Raw genomic sequence first — 17,713 nt, 5'->3', positions numbered from 1 at the left:
CCCAGGTCTGAGCAACTCAGGTAACTGGGCGCTTGGTGAGTGCACTGTCCCAGGTGGGCCATGCATCTTGTGCATCGCACCGGTCCCGGCCACTTGGTTTCCTAGGTGCACTGTGACAGCCTCAGGTGTGCTACGTATCTCCTCTGGGGAGCTGATCTCAGGTTGTGACACTCCTGGCAGATGTGAACTGTCCAGTATCCCAGGAAGACATGATTAGCAAGTGGGAGCCTGCTCACAGTTTGATAGAAGATGCAGTCTCTGGGGCCAAGATTGCAGCAGCCCCTTGCCTTCTGGCTCTGGCTGTCACACAGCTGCCTCTCTGGCACTGGGGAGGGAGGGCCCTAAATGGCAGCTGGCTTGCTCTCATTTGGTATTCGCTCAATCCTTTGTTCTGTGAGCACACCAGGGGTCATCATGTGGCATTAGAGCCTTTCACAGGAAAGGTTTATTTCTTGTTTTTCATCTCTCTAGCAATCCCACGGTTTAGGTTGCTATCTCACATTGGCTTCCTCAGATTGTCCTCAGGGCATTCAGGCCTGGTCCTTACCGTAAGGATCAATGATGCAGCCTGTACCTCCCAGTCCAGCCCCCACCTGCTGCTGGTGGAAGAGAGTGTCTGTGCCGCTTCTCCATCTCTGCTTGTAGTTGTGGTGAGGCGCATATTCTGTAGGGTATCCCCCCCATCCTGTTATGTTGCCCGCTGAGATCCCAAAACTCCCCACAGACACACCTATGAAAGGGTTTTCTACAATGTGGAAACTTCTCCTTCACGACTCCCTTTCCAGGACGGGTCTCTGTCCCTAAATCTTTTGTCTGTTTTCATCTTTTATATTTTGTCCTACCTCCTTTTGAATAGATTGGGCTGCTTTTCTGGGTGCCTGGTGTCCTCTGCCAGTGTTCAGAAATTATTTTGTGGAAGTTGCTCAACATTCAAATGATCTTTTGATGGATTTGGGGGTGAGAAAGTGGTCTCCTTATCCTTTTCCTCCACCATCTTGGGACCACCCCCTTCTCTTTCTCATCTTGCCCATATCAAAACTGTCTGTGCTGGATGGCTGTTCCTGTACCTGAAGGTCATGGACACACAACACCCACAAGGCTTTGTGATGTCCTTCAAGAATTCCACATGCAGATGGCGCTGCCCCACTAAGTTTTCCAGTTATATAAGTATCTACAGTCTCACATTGAGATATACTCCCCCTACTTTCTTCCTGTACCCCAAGACCTCTCTTCTCTTTCTTACCTTGCTCTTCTGAAGACTGGGTGTGCAGGAGGCACTGTCCCTATGACTGAAGGCCTTGGCAACACAACACCCACAGGCTTTTCTGATTTAGTTCAACAAATCCACTAGCAGATGGTGCTGCTCCACTACATTTCCTGAATTCTACCTGGCTCTACAGCCTCACATTGACATTTACTCTCCCACTCCCTTCCTGTGCCCCGAGACCTGTCTTTTCTTTCTTCTCTTGCCCTTATCAAACGTGACTGTGCAGGAGTGACTCTCCCTGTCGCTGAAAGCCTTGTTGACACAACACCTCCATGGCTCTCAGATGTAGTTCAAGGAATACACCATCAGAGGGCACTGATTCACTAGCTCTTCGAGTTCTACTTGGCTCCACAGTCTCACAATGATATCTACTCCCACTCCCTTCCTGTGCCTCAAGACCTCTCTTCTCTTTCTTCTTTTGTCCATATCAGAATTGTGTTAGGGTGACTGTCTCTGTGTCTGAAGACCTTAGCAACACAATACTCCAAGGGACTTCTGATGTAATTCAAGGGATCCACCAGCAGATGGCTCTTCTCCACTAGCATAGAAATCGGAAGCACATAATCAGTTAACAGGTTCCTTTTTTTATTTATGTATTTATTTGACTGTGATGGGTCATCCTTGCTTCAGTGGGCTTTTATCTAGTTGCAGCGATCCAGGGCTTCTCTTGGTTCAATTTTATGAGCTTCTCATTGCTGTGACTTGTTTCCTAGCAGAGGCCCTAGTGATGGCTTCAATAGTTGTGGCGCCCTGGCTTAGTTCCCCCTTGGCATGTGGGGTCTTCCTGTACCAGAAATTGAACCTCTGTCCCCTGCACTGGCAGGTGGAATCTTAACCACTGGGACCCCAAGGGAAGACCTGGAAGGTGAAGTCTTAACTACTGGACCACTGTGGAAGTTCCCCCAGGTCATAGATTTAGATGCAGACATATGACGGGAGCTTGGTCCAAGAAACAAAGCATGAACAGGGTGCAACTGACCAAAATCGTGAAGAAGTGCCTGAGCTGAAAATCAAGCAATCTGGCTGCTAACCTTGAATCTCCCACCCCTAGTTCTGTGGCTTTTGTAGATCATTGTGAGTCTTTTTAAACTCACTTAAAATACAGTTCACTTATGTTAACCTCTCGGTCCTCAAGCTACCAGGGCGTAGTGCTTCTCAAACTTTAATGTGCATGGAATCACCAGGCATACTATGAAAGTGCAAGTCCTGGTTCAATAGGCCTGTGATGGAGGCCTCAGAGTCAGAAATTCCCAGGTGATGCTAATGCTGCTGGTCCCTAGACCACACTTTGAGTAGCAAGCAAGCATATACTACAGAAGTGGCTTAAGGGCTCTCACTGCTGGTGTGGATGGAAGGTCAGAGGCAGAACTTTAGTCACCATGCCCTTGCAAGCTTCAGCCAGTGCCTTGCCTTTTGAGGTCCTGAGACTGTGGAGCTCGTCTGATCAGCTCTGAATCAAGCTGATCAGTAACAAAGATTTATCCTGGAGGATAGACTGCTTCCACGTGGTCAATGTTCCCCTTGGTCAGTGTTCATTGATTGATGTAAAATGAGTGGCCAACACATCCCCAGGGCTTTCTGATGTAGTTCATGATATCTACCAGCAGATGGTAGGTTATTGAGTTACACTAGGCTCTACAGCCTCACATTGACATCCGCTCCTCCCACTCCTATGCTGTGCCCCAAGACCTCACTTCTCTTTCTCCTCTTGCCCTTATCAAAACTGGCTGTGCAGCAGTGACTGTGTCTGTGGTGAAGCCTTTGGCAACACAACACCCCAAGGGCTTTCTGATATAGTTCAAGGAATCAACCAGCAGATGGTGATGCTCCACTAACATGGATATCAGATCCACATAATCAGTACATAGGTTCTTTATAATTTTTTATTTATATATTTACTTTGGCTGTGCTGGGTCTTTGGAGAAGGCAATGGCACCCCACTCCAGTACTCTTGCCTGGAGAATCCCATGGATGGAGGAGCCTGGTGGGCTGCAGTCCATGGGGTCGCTAAGAGTCAGACATGACTGAGCGACTTCACTTTCACTTTTCACTTTCATGCATTGGAAAAGGAAATGGCAACCCACTCCAGTGTTCTTGCCTGGAGAATCCCAGGGACAGGGGAGCCTGGTGGGAGGCTGTCTATGGGGTCACACAGAGTCGGACACAACTGAAGCGACTTAGCAGCAGCAGCTGGGTCTTTGTTGCTGTGGTGGGCCTTTCTCTAGCTGCGGTGAGCCAGGAATACTCTTTTTTGCAGTGTTCAGACTTCTCATTGCCCTGACTTCTCGTTTCAGAGCACAGGACCTAGCGCACCAGGCTTCCACAGTTGTGGAGCCCAGCTTCGTTGCTCCGTGCAAAGTGGAATCTTCCCGGACCAGGGATCGAAGCCATGTGTCATGCACTGGCAGGCTGATTCTCAACCAGTGAACCACCTGGGGAGCCCCCGAGGCTGAAATCTTAACTACTGGACCTCCAGGGAAGTCCCGCAAGTCATGGATTTAGATGCAAGGACATGTGACAGGGGCTTTGTCCCAGAAACAAGGCATGAACTTGTCCTCTGGGATCAGAGGGAATCTGCCACAGGGTGCAACTGACCAGAATAGTGCAGAAAAGCCTAAGCCGAAAGTCAGGAAACCTGGCTGCTACCTTGGATCTCCCACCCACTAGTTGTGTAGCTTTGGGTGCATCATTATGAATCTTCCTTAGTTTGTTTGTACAACACAGTTCACTTACGTCAACCTCTTGGCCCTCAAGCTTCCAGGGAGTAGTGCTTCTCAGTACTGCAGTACTTTGCAGGTGGCATGTATTTTGGTGTTGTCTCATGATATCTAGTTAATTTTTGTATGTTATGTGAGTTTGTTTTTAAAGATGTGCTTTTCCAATGTTTTCAGTATTTTGCTGAAAATGTTATTTTTCTGTTGTACTGCATTTACATCTCAGTCAGAAGGCGTCTTTCTGAATTACTTCACTCTGTATAATAGTTCCATCCACCTCGTAATTAGCCTCCAATTAAAATAAATTAAAAAAAAAGGCAATTGTCCATATAGTTTTGAGTATATTGTGAACTCTGTTCTGATCCATTGATCTGTAAATCTATCTTTATACCAAGATCACACTGAATTATTGTTGATCTATATCAAGTTTTGAAATGTAGTATAAATCCTGCATCTTTGTTCTTTTTCAAAAATTTTGGCTCTCCTTAGCCTTTTGTATTTCTATGGAAAGGTGGAATCACTTTGTCAATTTATTTTCAAAGTCCGACTGTTGCTTCATTGGGAATGCATTGAATCTATAGGTCAGTTTTCTAGAGCTCCCATCCAGCAATATTGAGTGTTCAAATCTGTGAGCATGAGATATCAATTTATGTTTGTAGTATTTAATTCCTTCTGTAATTTTCAGTGTACAGGTCTTCCAGAAATTTTGTCAAATTTATCCCAAAGTACTAGTATTTCTGCAAAGAAAACATAAATGGCTACCAATCAAATGAACAGATGCTCCATATCATTGAAAGTTGAAAGTGTCAGCTGCTCAGTCATGTCCAACTCTTTTGCAATTCCAGGGACTGTAGCCCACCAGGCTCCTCTGTCCATGAAATTCTCCAGGCAAGAATACTGGAGTGGGTAACCATTACCTTCTCCAGGGGATCTTCCCAACCTAGGGATCAAACCCTGGTCTCCTGCACTGCAGGCAGATTCTTTACTGTCTGAGCCACCAGGAAGTCCAATTTCACATCATTAGCCTTAGGGAAATGCACATGAAAATTGCTTCACACATACTAGGATAACCGGAAATTAGAAAAGAAAAATAACAACTGTTGGAGAGTGTGGAATCATCATACATTACTAAGTGGGACTGTAAATGGTGCAGCCTCTATGTAAAACAGTTTGGTGAGTTTTTCCATTAGTTAAACACAGAATTAACATGTTATCCAGCAATTCTACTCCTAGTTGTGGACCCCCAAAATTGCAATCAGGTGTTCAAACAAAACCTGTACTTGAATGTCCATAGTAACCCTATTCACAATGGCAAAAAGGTAGAAACAACACAAATGTCCACAAACACATGACTGGATAAATAAAATGTCATATATCCATAAAATGGAATTTTATTCTCCCATTAAAAGAAACATACAATAATGTGAATGAACTACAGATAATGTGAATGAACTACAAAATATTACACTAAGAAGCCAGGTGTAAAAGGTTACATATCATATGATTCCATTTGTATGAAATACCCATAAAAAGTATATACATAGAGACAGAAAGCCTGTTTGTATTTGCCAAGGAGTAGGGTAGGGAGGTAATGAAGACTGACAATGCACATGGTGTTCTCATCTGTGGTGATGGAAATATTCTAGAATTAGATAATGGTGATGGTTACATATTGGGGATGTACTTCATGATACTGAATTTGATACTTTAAAATGGTTAAAATGGCGACATTTGTTGTGTATTTTGCCACAATAGAAGACCCATCTCATCATAAATTTAAGGATTTGTTCATACTTTCTCAATCTGTTCCACTGATCTACATGACTATCTTTGTACAAGATGCATACTGTTTTGATTGCTGTGGCTTTATGACTTCTGGAATAGGTATGATAAATCCTTCAACTGTTTTCCTTTTTCAAAATGTTTTGGCTATTTAAGGTGATATAAATGTATATTCCGCATACATTTTAAGATCAGCTTGTCAACTTCTACAGGAAATTCAGCTGAGATTTTGATAGATATTGGGCTCAATCTACAGATAAACTTGGGGAAAGTTGCCATATTGAGTCTCCCAATCCATGAACTATCTTTACTAAGTTTAAATTTTCTCAGCTATGTCTTATAATGTTTTAAGTAATTTTTAGTTTTCAGGTCTTTTTCATTTTTTATGGGATTTATCCCTAATGTTTTATTCTTTTGAAGGCTATTGTGTATCCAGTTGCTTTCTTAATTTCATTTTTGGAATTTTTGGTGCTAGTATGTACAAGTATAAGCGATATTTTGATGTTGATATTGTGTCCCGTTGGCCTTGCTACATTTGTTTATGGGTCTAGTGGCTTTTTTGTGTCTGTGCTTTACTTGTTATTTTCTCCATACAGGATGATCTGTGAATAAATAAAGCTTTATTTCTTCCTTTCCAATTCGGATGGATTTGTCAGGGTAGGGGGCTTATTCCATTTGCTCAAGCTTCCACTGCAATGATGAATAGAAATGGCAAGAGTAGACACCATGCATTGTTCCCAATATTAGGAACATTCTTTCACCATTAAATATTATGCGCACTGAGGTTTTTTATAGACTATTTGCCAGAAGAATGAGTTCCTAACAATTTCAATGTTCTTAAAAGTTTTTAAAATCATGAATGGGTACTGAATTTCACCAAATCCATTTTTTAAATCTTTTGGAATGATTATGTATTACCCCTTTGTTCTATTAATATGAAGTATAACATTCACTGGTTTCCTGCCATGACCCCACCCAATTATAGCCCTCAGGATGCTCCCCTCCCCCAGCTTCTGGCCACCAGAGTCGGGTGAGCTCACCAACAGACCCTCTCCTCCAAGGGGGCACCACACCAGAAACAAGAGGCCTCTGTTTTTTTTTTTTTATTGAACTAAAATAATTTTTTTTATTAACTTAGATAGACACAAGATTTGACAACACTGAAAACAAGAACATTTCTCTGACCAGACTGCGCTGACTGGTGGAGAGTTCATCACACACAGAAAAGGGAAAGCTGTCTTATTCAAGTCGGTGATGGCGTAGAACCTCCACTGCCTGAAAAAGAGATTGCAAATAAATAAAGTACACAGAGAGGAGAGCAGCAGAGGCCTAGTGAGGAGATGAGGAAAAGGTGGGAGAGCAGCAGCAGCAGCAAACTACTCAAGATCAAAATGGTAAGAAAAATAGTGGCAGGAGCACGTGCTGAGGACGTGTCCCCACCCCTTCCACAGCCAATACCTTTGGGGACACACAGCACCAGCCAGAGCCCCATGGGGAGGGGGGATTCTCTGCAGGTGATGATGGGTCTCTGAGCCCGGGGCCCCTGAATCTCCAACATACTTTCTCCACTTTAGGAAGCGGCCTCCCAGGACCCAGGCAGCTCCAAAAGAGCTGGGAGCCTGGGGAGGACAGGATGCCCGTCCCCCAGAGCACACCCACTAAACAGCTCAGCACCTTCTGCAACTCACAGCCACTCATGTGTGCATAAACACTCACACACACGCATTCACACATGCACACTGACATGTATATTCACACCCGCACACACTCTCACACCAGTACCTTCACACACACACACATCCGTGCACTCATACCCATACACTCATCCACACTCATAGACCCACACATCCCCATGCTCACACACTCAAGCCCTCATGCATGAACATGCAAATTCACACACACATCCCCACACTCACACATACACTCAACATGCGCACTCGCACACCCATTCACACACAGGCACGCACATATTAAGTAAAGACCCTCCCTAGTGCCCTCCCCAGGTCCTCTCAGGCTGGCCCAGGAAGGGGCTGCAGCTGGGCATCCAGTCACCCAGAGCGTGAGATCCAAACTTCAAAAGGACACATTTATGCATCAGCCCCATGGAGGCCCCTGGTCCTCCGCTCCTCTCCTCCCCTGCAGCCCATGTCACAGTCTCTCAGAACTCCAGGGATGCAGTCCAAAGGCTGGCAGTCTCCTGGAAGTGGTCCTGGAGGGACACAGTTGGGGTGGAGGAGGGGCCACCAGGACCAGGGGTTTCCAGGCAACTTGGCACAAGGGAGGAAGCCATCAGCGCCCTTCCATCTGTGGGAATCTGCGGGGCGCATGTGGTAGCCCAGGTGCAGCCTCAGGCCTCGGGGTGAGGCAGGCAGAGCTCTTCAGCCGGGACCTGGGTGGCTGAGAAGGGCACATGGTGTGAGGCTCAGCCCCTCTGTCCCAGGGGCAACCAGGCTGCTGTGGTTCTTAGTCCCAGCAACTGAGGACCAGGACCGCAAGCAATCAGTGAGGGGGCAGATGTGGATGTGGGATGGGGGTGAGGGCCAGGGCCTCTCCCGGCTCCCCTCAGTGCCGCTCCTGGTGCACCAGTCAGCAGCACAGCCAGGACCGCTGCAGGCCCATCCAGAGCAGATGCTCCTGTGTGATCCTAGCAGGAGGGGCAGCCTGGAGACAGAGACATGGGGTCATGCGTGGGTCTCAGCTCCACCCCACCCACTTGTATCCCTTCCCTCCTGTAACACTCGGCCCCAGGAGCCAGCCAACACCCCACCCAAACTGAGAGGCCTGTGGCACTCAACACCAAGGAACCCCTGGTTAAGCCTTGGATGGGGCTTGGGTTGGGGTGGGGAGGTTTGTGTGTAAGGACCTTGCTCCCCAAGGGGGTTCTGGGATTCATCTCTCCTGTGACCGTATCAGCTCAGACTGTCCCCCAGTTCTTGCCTGTGACTTGCTCTCACCTTCCCTGCCACGGGCCTCTCTCTCTCTCTCTAGATCTCTTGGGAGTCTGTGCTCCCCTCCCCCATCCCACTGTGCCAGGTCTCCCAGAGACTGGGGGGCAGGTAGGCAGTGCAGACCCAGAGGCAGGTTCAGCTCCCCCACTTCTGATCTATGTGACAAGGGCAAATATCTCCCTTCCCAGAGCCCAGCAGGTGGGGAGAACCTGCTCCACCAGAGTGTCTCTAGCTCCATCCTTCCTTCCCCATGCCAGTACTGGATCACCAGGCCACCCCTCCCCTCGGGCTCTCCACCTGGAAGGCCCTGCCTCTCCTCGAGGGGTCAGGCTCTTCTCTCGGGTGCTCCCCAGGCAACTCTAGGGTCAGGGATGCCCCAGACAGGGATTTGACTCTCTGTACAAGACCACAGAAGGGGCGGTTCACCTTCTATAACACCAGTTCCTGCAAGAAAAACATGGGGACTTGAGAGCTGCCTCTTCACCCAGATATGTCCCCGTCTCCCCAGTTGTTGCCTACCCTACAAGCCTCTTCTCCATCTGCTCTCCCACCCTGGCCTGACAGCTGCCCGCCACTCAAGGAGACCCCCACTTTCCCAAATCCTTTGGGACACAGGGGCTGCTTGAGGCTGTCCAGGACTGGAGCAGCACATTCTGTGGCACCAGGAGGGCACTGGTAGGAGGTGGAGGGAGCGTGGCTAAGATGGGGCAGGGCTGGGAGGAACACGTCTTTCCCACTCTTCCCTGTCCCCTGATGCAAAGCTTTGGAGGGTGGAGAGGAGCAAGAGAGACAGCAGGAGCAGGCAGAGAGCAGTCCCAGAGACCCGCCAGGAGGAAGTCTTGTGAAGGGCTGAGAAAGAGACAGACCTGGGCTTGGGCCAAGAACACAACCATCCGTCCAGGCTGCCTCTCGAGGGGTGGAGGAAAAGGGGGCCGCTCTATTATAGAGCATCCGCTCTATTATAGGGCTTTCTCAGGGCCTCTCCAGGGTCATTTCCCTCCATTCCCCCGTGTTCAGGTGACACTACTGGGGCCGTGGGCCGAGGTGATGGGCTGACCCTCGGAGATGCCCAGAAGTCGCCTCTCATCCCCAAGTTGTAAATATGACAAGGTTGTCCAGAGGGCCTGCATGCACCCTGCCTTGCCTGCTCTCGGCTCGGCAGCTTTCCAGGCTGGCTTCCACGGGTCCCTTCCTCCCACAAGCCACCCAGGGCTGGATATGTAGATGCCATGGCAACAGCCTCCCTCCAGCCTGCAAGTCCAACCTCTGGCCTCCTACCTTTTCGGTCAGGGTCAATCATTCATGTTTCTAATGAAGAATTTCTTCCTTCTGCTCCCTCCTTCGGCTAAAGTGAAACAACAGGTTGGCTGCACTCAGATAATTTCCTCGAGTTTCATGGAAACGGCCCGTTTTGAGAGTTTCAGTGCAGTTCGTCACCAGGCACGAAGTGGCTGGCGAGAGCTGTGGCTTCGGGACTGTGAGGTCGTTTCCGTACCCTGCATGTATCACCGTGATTTTCATTGCCCACTGTTGTCTCAGCATCTTTCCTTGTGGCCTTTCCTAATACTTTGCATCCTGATGGTTGTATCTCTAATGTAGGAAGAGATACAGGTGGGTCATTTCCAGTGTCATTTGTGAGCTTTAACCCTGTTGGAATAAACAGAAGAATCAGCCATCTGTTTCCCAGAACAAGAAAACTGTAGGCATGGAAGAAAAATCAATGCTGACAGCTTTTTAAAAATACAGGAACGAGGGATTTTTGGTCCAATCTGGACAAAATGGCACAGACCCATTTTTCCCTGGTCTTCCTTTCTGGGCACAACTACATATCCATTTAAGAATGCAAGATACAATGAACAGAGAATTCTATAAAGTGGTAAGAGGAAGGCAAAATGGTTTGGGACTCCAGGACTAGAAGAGTAACACAGTAGGTATCTTACATCCCCACATCCCAAAATGTAGGCAGCCCAGATCTCGTGTTTTCCAAATCTCACCTGAGCAACAGAAGGCTACCTGAATAGGCTCAGTCGATCCGCAATCAGAAACGGGAAACCGTCTGACAACATCAGAACTCCAATCGGAGACATCAGATTTGTCATGCAGAACTAGCAAGATGGACCTAGCTAACCAGCCACTAGCAGCCGGCCCCAGGAAGCCTCTTCATCCCTACGGGTCAGAGATTCCCACTGAGAGACACTCTAGCCTAAGTAAAGATCTTCCTCATTCCTCACTCTCTGGCAGCATGAGCAGGAGCACATGGGAATCCCAGCAGTACCACATAAATCGAGGAGACCAAAATAATACCATAAAGGCTCTGAAAATTAAGCTGTCACTAGACACATATTCCACAAAGTAGAAAAGAACTTACATGCTAAACTAAAACAGAGTGACTGCCCATTAAAATATTTAAATAGGACTCAGACTCTCCTAACATAATAGACAAAATGATCAGGATACAAAAAAACAAATCACACAGCACACCTAGAACCAAAAAAAAAAAACCCCACAACTAGAGTGAGAAAAAGCAATCTGACGAAAATGGAATCAGATTGGTAATCAAAACCAGAAAGGCAACAGAAAAATTTTAAATATATGGGAACAAATGGAAATATACTTCTTAATAATCCATGATTCAAAGAGAAAGTCTCAAGGGAAATTTAAAAATACATACTTAAATGAAAATGAAATTACGTAATATAATCAAAATATGTGGAATGCAGCTATAGGAATGCTCAGAGGAAAATGTATAGCCCTAAAGACACAACAGCAAAGAGGAAAGCTCTCAAATAAATAATCTATGTTTCTACCTCAAGAAACTAGAAAAAAAGGAAAATAAAAATTGAAGGAATAATAAAGATCACAGCAGAAACTAAACAAAAAACTTGCTCCTCAAAAATTAATAGAACTGATAAACCTGTATTAACTTAGGCAAAAATGAAAGAAGATGCAAACCATCCATATCAGGAAGGAACTGGGTCTATCACTACACGTTCTGCAGCAATTAAAGAGATAATAAGGGAATACTATCAGCAACTTATGTTCACAAATGTTAAAAGTTAGGGGAAAATGGGTAAATTTCTCAAAATCTACAAACTACCAGAATTCAACCAGTGTGAAATAGATAATCTGAACAGCACTCTGAAAATTAAAACTTGAATTCATAATTAAAAAGCTGCCAAAACAGACATCTCCAGATTCATATAGTGTTACTGGAGCATTCTACAAAGTATCTATACAATTAACACCACTTTTATATCATCTCTTCCAGAAAAGAAGAACTATTACCCAAATCATTTCATAAGGCCAGTAATTACTCTGCTAACAAAATCACACAAAGACAGTACTCAGAAGGAAAACTACAGACTAACATCTCCCATGAACTTCAACACGAAAATCCTCAAAATATTGGCAAGCTGAATGTAACAGTATGTAAGCATTATATACTGTGATAAAGTAGGATTTCCATATTTGAAATCAACCAACATAACCCACCATATATCAACGAGCTTTGAAAGATCATAATCCCATTGACTGACACAGAAAAGTATTTGACAAACCCTACATCCATTAACGATAAAAAAAACTCAAGAGGGACTTCCCTGGTGGACCAGTGGCTAAGACTCCACATTCCCAATACAAGCGGCCCAGGTTCAATTCCTGGTCAGGGAACTAGATACCGAAAGGACGCAACGAAGAATTTGTATGCCACAACTAAGAGTTCACACACTTCAACTGAAAAGATCCCGAGTGCTGCAATGAAGACCCAGCACAGCCAAAAATAAATAAATAAAACCCTAGGAAAGTTAGGAATTATTATCAACCTGATAAAGTATCAATAAAAACCCTGCACGAACATCACATGTAAAAGTGAAAGACATAACGTTTCCATGATAAAATTGAGAAGAAGGCAAGGATGTTTGCTCTCACCATTCGTATTCAACATTGTACCAGAAGTTGGACCTACTGCAACAAGGCAACAAATAAATAAAGAAATAAAAAGCACTGTAGATCATGTGACTATGTATAAAAACCCCAAGAAATTTACCAAAAAACGCCTTCCTAGAACTCATAAGCAAGTTCAGTAGGGTCACAGGATAAAAGAAGAAAACATAAAATTAGAGGCAGACCTATATAAAAACACTGAACATTTATTTTAACAAAAATTTAAAATAATACCATTTACAGTTGTGCCAATGAAAATTAAATGCTCCTGCATATCCCTGGGAAACATGTGGAGGATCTGCACACTGAAAATTATAAAAAGTAGATGAACAACTATACTCCAACAAAAACATAGATAAAATAAATTTTTTTCTCTATCAAAAAGTTGGTGATGGGACTTCCCTGGTGGTCCAGTGGTTTAGAATCCACCTTCCAATGCAGGGGACTCAGGTCTGATCCCTGGTTGGGGAACTAAAATCCCACATGCCCCAGGGCAATGAAGCTAGCACCCTGCAACTAGAGAGAGCCCTCGAGCTCTAACTAGGGAAGCCTGCACACCACAGTAAAGACCCAGTGTAGCCAAAATAGATAAGTAGATAACATTTTTTAAATGATGAAAGAAATCAAAGAAAACCTGAAAAACATACTGTGTTCATTCTTTGGAAAAATCAACAGAGTAAAGAGATCATTCCTCCTCAAATTCCCATATAGTTTAATGTTATTTCTAGCAAAATTCCAAAAAAGTTTCTTATAGATAAGCGTATTCTAAACTTTACATGGAAAGGGACAGGCCCTAGCATAGCTTAAAATAAAATTGATCCTGACAAAAGAATAAAGTGGGAAGAAAGACTCACACATAACTCGATGGGACAAAACAGATACACAAGTATGCCCAACTGATTTTGACCAAAGTGGAAAAGCAATTCAATGGAGGAAGGCCAGCCTTTTCAATAAACAAGGCTGAAGCAACTGGACCTACACAGGCAAAAAAACAAATGAGCTTCAATCTAAATTTCGAATCTTATATAGAATCTACTCAATATGAATCACAGACTTAAATGCAAACTTAAAAAACTTTTAGGAAAAACACAGAAAATTTTAGGGATCTATGGCTAGCCCTGATAGCAAAGATACAACAGGTAAAAAGAAAAGTGAAAAATTGGGCATCAAAATAAAAAACTTACTCTGTGGAAACCCATGGGAAGAGGATAAAAAGAAAAATATACAGACTTGGGGAAACTACTTGCAAACCATATACGATAGAAAGCACTACAATCTATACAGGAACTCTCAAAATTCAACAGTTAAAAAACAACCAAATGAAAACCATGGCAAAGGCCATTTCACTGAAGATAATATAAAGATGGCAAATAAGCACATGAAAAACTACATCATCATCAGCTATTAGCGAAATGCAAGTCCAAGCCACAATGAGATAACATTACATACTTAACAGAAAGCCAAAAAAAATTTTAAGTGGTAATACTATTAAACAATGGCAAGAATGTGGACAAACGATCACATCCATTGCTGGCTAGGAAGGTCAAATGATGCAGCCACTCTGAAAACCAGTTTAGCATTCACCATCTAATTACCATATGAAACGGCAATTTCACTCTTTCACTCTCTATCCCAGAGAAATGCAAACTTACCATCTCTACACAAAATTCTGTACAGGAATGTTCATGGCAGCTTTATTCACAATAGCCCCAGACTGAAGACAGCAAAAATATCTTTCAATGGTTTATCAATATTACAGAACACTTCTCAGCAGTAAAAATGAATGAACTACTGATACACACAATAACTTAGATGAATTTCCAGGGAATTATTGTGAAGGAGAAAAGTTAATCTCCCAAAGCTGTACTTTTGAAATGACAAAATTTTTAAAAACTGTAAGCAGATCAGTGGTTGGCACAGGTTGGTGACGAGGTAGGGTGTGGGAGGGAAGGGTGTGTTGTTGTATTGATAAAAGGGCAACAGGAAGGATCCTTGTGGTAATGGATCTGCATTGGGGTGGTGAATATACAAACCTCCACGTGATCAAATCTTATATAACTAAATACATACACACCCACCAATGAATACAAGGAAAATGAAAGTATGAATATGGTCAGTGGACTGTACCCACTTTATTATCCTGGTTGTGACGTCATGTACGTTTGCAAAAGTTATCACTGAGGGAAAATGGGTAAAGCGTATATGGGTTCTTTGTGTTACATTTTAAATATGCATGTGAATCTACAAGTCAGTCAATAAAGAGGTTAATTTTTAAAAATATAGAGGAACAAAATTTTAAAATTGTTAAGCCTTTATAAAGGCTCCTATTAAGGAATTTTCTCCTCTTCCTATATGTACGTTTACCTCAAAGAGACTCACCAAGACTGTCCTCGAACTCTTAGGGACGTTGGGTCTGCGGTTCTTGCCCTTGTGCTAAACAGATCACTTTAAGTTTAGGGTGCAATGATAACGCTCTGAGAATAAAACTTGGAGGTCATGGACTGCCATCTAAATTCCAGGCTGTTTTCAGAAAAAGTGAATAACTCTCTATACTTTTATTTACTCCAAACATTTAAATGGGCAGAATCTTAAACTCAGTATCTTCTTTATATTCTACCGTGGCTGTGGCTGGAGGTGCAATGAGGAAGCTAGGAACTAACCCTAAGGACACATGGAAACGTCGTGGGACAGGAGTCCTGTGGTATTCCAGCAGACCTGGTTAGAGATGAGGCGGCGGAGACCAGGATGGTAAGAGCAGAAGAGGTTGAGACATGGTTGTATTCAGGACCTATTTTGAAGACAGAGTTAAGAGTACTTGCTCCCTGATTGGCTGGGGGGTAGGGGATAACAAAAGGACTGGAAAAAAGGATAACTGAGAGTTTTGGGGCCTGAACAACTGGGTAAACTGTGCTTTCTATGGACATGGAAAAGATCTGGCAAGAGTGGGCTTGCAGGGTAGGGCAAGAGTATGATAGATCAAGCAGTCTACTTAGGAGAAAGAGGTGTATTTGTAAAAAGCTCTCCAGGTGATCTGGATCTGCCTTCCCTCTCCCCTCACACCATCAAGCTGAGAACCAACCCACTGCTGGGACACTGGGACACTCTCACAGGTGTGCATTTTCCATGAACTGAGGATGTAACAGATTGCTCAATTGCTGTACAAAGGAAAGGAAGACTCTTTACCTACAGAGGCGACATCCTCATAGAGTTCCTGCATTACATCAAGGTAGAGGGTCTTCTCATCAGGGGTCATTATTTTCCATTCTTCCTCGGAAAAATACAAGGCCACATCTTCAAATGTCAATGGACTCTAGAGAAGAGAGTAAGTTGTAGTTCAGTACTCGCTACAACAGAAGCCGTCCTATCACTCATTTCTGAATTACATGGGAGGCCAGTTACCAAAAAAGTTAAGAGAAGATTCAAGGGAAAAGGAGTGAGATGACAGGAAAGGTGCCCAAGAGATCAGTACACGGCTTGGGAGGTGCCCAATCCCACAGCGCCAATCCTAGTTGCCTAGGGAACACCCGGGGCTAATGTGCCTCAGAGCATCTGCTGTGTAAGGCAGGATCATGGGCAGCAGAGAAAAGCAGACAAGGCCACATTCAGGCTGCCTGAAAATGCTTCTAAAGTACAGCTCACCTGGGACTTAGGCAAGGTGAGCTTAGATGCCAACTTCCAGCTTGGGGTGCTTTTCTCCTCAGAAAAGGTTGGACTCTCTTCAGCAGGCACAGCTGTGGGGAAGGAGCCAGAAAAAAGAATATATTTTCTGTTTATGAATACCCCAAACCAACTTCTACAGTTTAGGACTCCTTCAGTAAAGACAGCTCACCTTCACGTGTGTGTGTGCACACGCAAGCTCACACATGTGCACCAGAAGTGGCCTTCTCATAAATTAGAACCAAAAAGCCACCACTCCATAGAACTGGTTCCCAGTTTTCATTAAATGAAAGGAAATCCACTGCTTTTCCTCTCATTAAAGAAAATGTTCACTGAGCTAGGCAAGCATTAGAGGTGTTTGAAAATTAAAACCTTGGTGGGAAACATGGGAGATTTCTTTTATCACTTTTTTCCTGGTGTACAATTCTCTTCCCATTCTGCCACTGACAGCCCATTTCTGATCCCAATTTCTCCTCTAACTTCTAATGGTGAGACGACCCCCCCCGCCTTGTCCCTGCTCTACCTTCTTCTCCCCTCTCAAATTTCTATAGAGAAAGGTCCACATTGTGAATACCAGGGTTCTGTGGTTTGGATGCTTCTGTACCCCAGAATGGCCTTCACCTTCACCCACCACGGACCTACTGTACTCCCACTAGACAGTCATCCTAACTGAAAGCATGACTGGGCACCTGGAAAATTCCCACGGAATGCTCCCTGAACCAATTACTATCACAGCTCCCAGGAGAAGATAATGATGATGAAACTCCTCACCTCCTTTATCCACAGGCTGGCTTTCTTTGTGAGTATTCCAGCCCGGCTCCTGCAGTACCTGGTATATATTCGAACATTCTTCCTGGAACACACCCATTGGTTGGGGCTCTGCTGGCTTCCACTTAAAGCCTGGGGCCACTGCTGTTCCTCCCAAGAGCGCTGTGTCATTTCCCAGTTGATGGGTTGTGACCTAAAAATAACCCCCATCCTCATTAGAAAAGAGCTTTTGGTTTTGGGGTGGTGATGGAAGAACAAACAAGAGTAGAGTCCAGGTTTGGGGAGTGTGTAAGGAAATTTTTAAAAATGAAGAGATATTGCGCCATGATTTTCTCACAAGGAACTGTACACATGATCTGGGAAAATCAGATTAAAATGAGAGAAGCTATGACTTGCTTGCCTCCACACCTCCTTGGACAGCCACAGCTCAGGCCAAGAGCAGCGTAGGGGTAGGCTGCCTGTTCTCTCACTGCCTCCAATCTCTTGCTTTCTAGACTTGGATCCTTGCTTTAGTGGACTTTTATTTTCTAGTTTCCTCTAAAGAATAAGAAAATGAATAAAAGAGAGTTTTCTGTCAGTTGGATTCTCCAATCCTCCCACGTCCAGGGAACAATTTCATGGAGAAAGGGGATGCA

At 44.5% G+C, this 17,713-nt stretch overlaps 1 protein-coding gene across 2 annotated transcripts in view; it reads right to left on the bottom strand.

Annotated features, from left to right (window-relative positions):
- Positions 1-6,850: 6,850 nt before the first annotated feature.
- The window catches only part of LOC147341314 (zinc finger protein 75D-like), a 34,395-nt gene continuing 23,532 nt past the window's right edge, over positions 6,851-17,713 (bottom strand). For both annotated transcript variants that reach the window (XM_086389178.1, XM_086389179.1), the window contains exons 3-7: positions 17,082-17,271; positions 16,293-16,384; positions 15,837-15,963; positions 9,990-10,358; positions 6,851-7,038 (exon numbers count right to left, since the gene is read on the bottom strand). In XM_086389178.1, coding sequence (XP_086245304.1) covers positions 10,132-10,358; positions 15,837-15,963; positions 16,293-16,384; positions 17,082-17,271 — 636 coding nt within the window. In that variant the 3' untranslated portion in view covers positions 6,851-7,038; positions 9,990-10,131. The remainder of the gene's footprint in view (positions 7,039-9,989; positions 10,359-15,836; positions 15,964-16,292; positions 16,385-17,081; positions 17,272-17,713) is intronic.

This window comes from Bos grunniens, chromosome X, assembly GCF_055505025.1.
Source record: "Bos grunniens cultivar Pamir isolate PY7600 chromosome X, Bosgru_T2T1.0, whole genome shotgun sequence".
Lineage (NCBI taxonomy): Eukaryota > Metazoa > Chordata > Mammalia > Artiodactyla > Bovidae > Bos > Bos grunniens.
The sequence above is the reverse complement of the archived record's forward strand: the minus strand, read 5'-3'. Positions and strand labels throughout refer to the sequence as shown.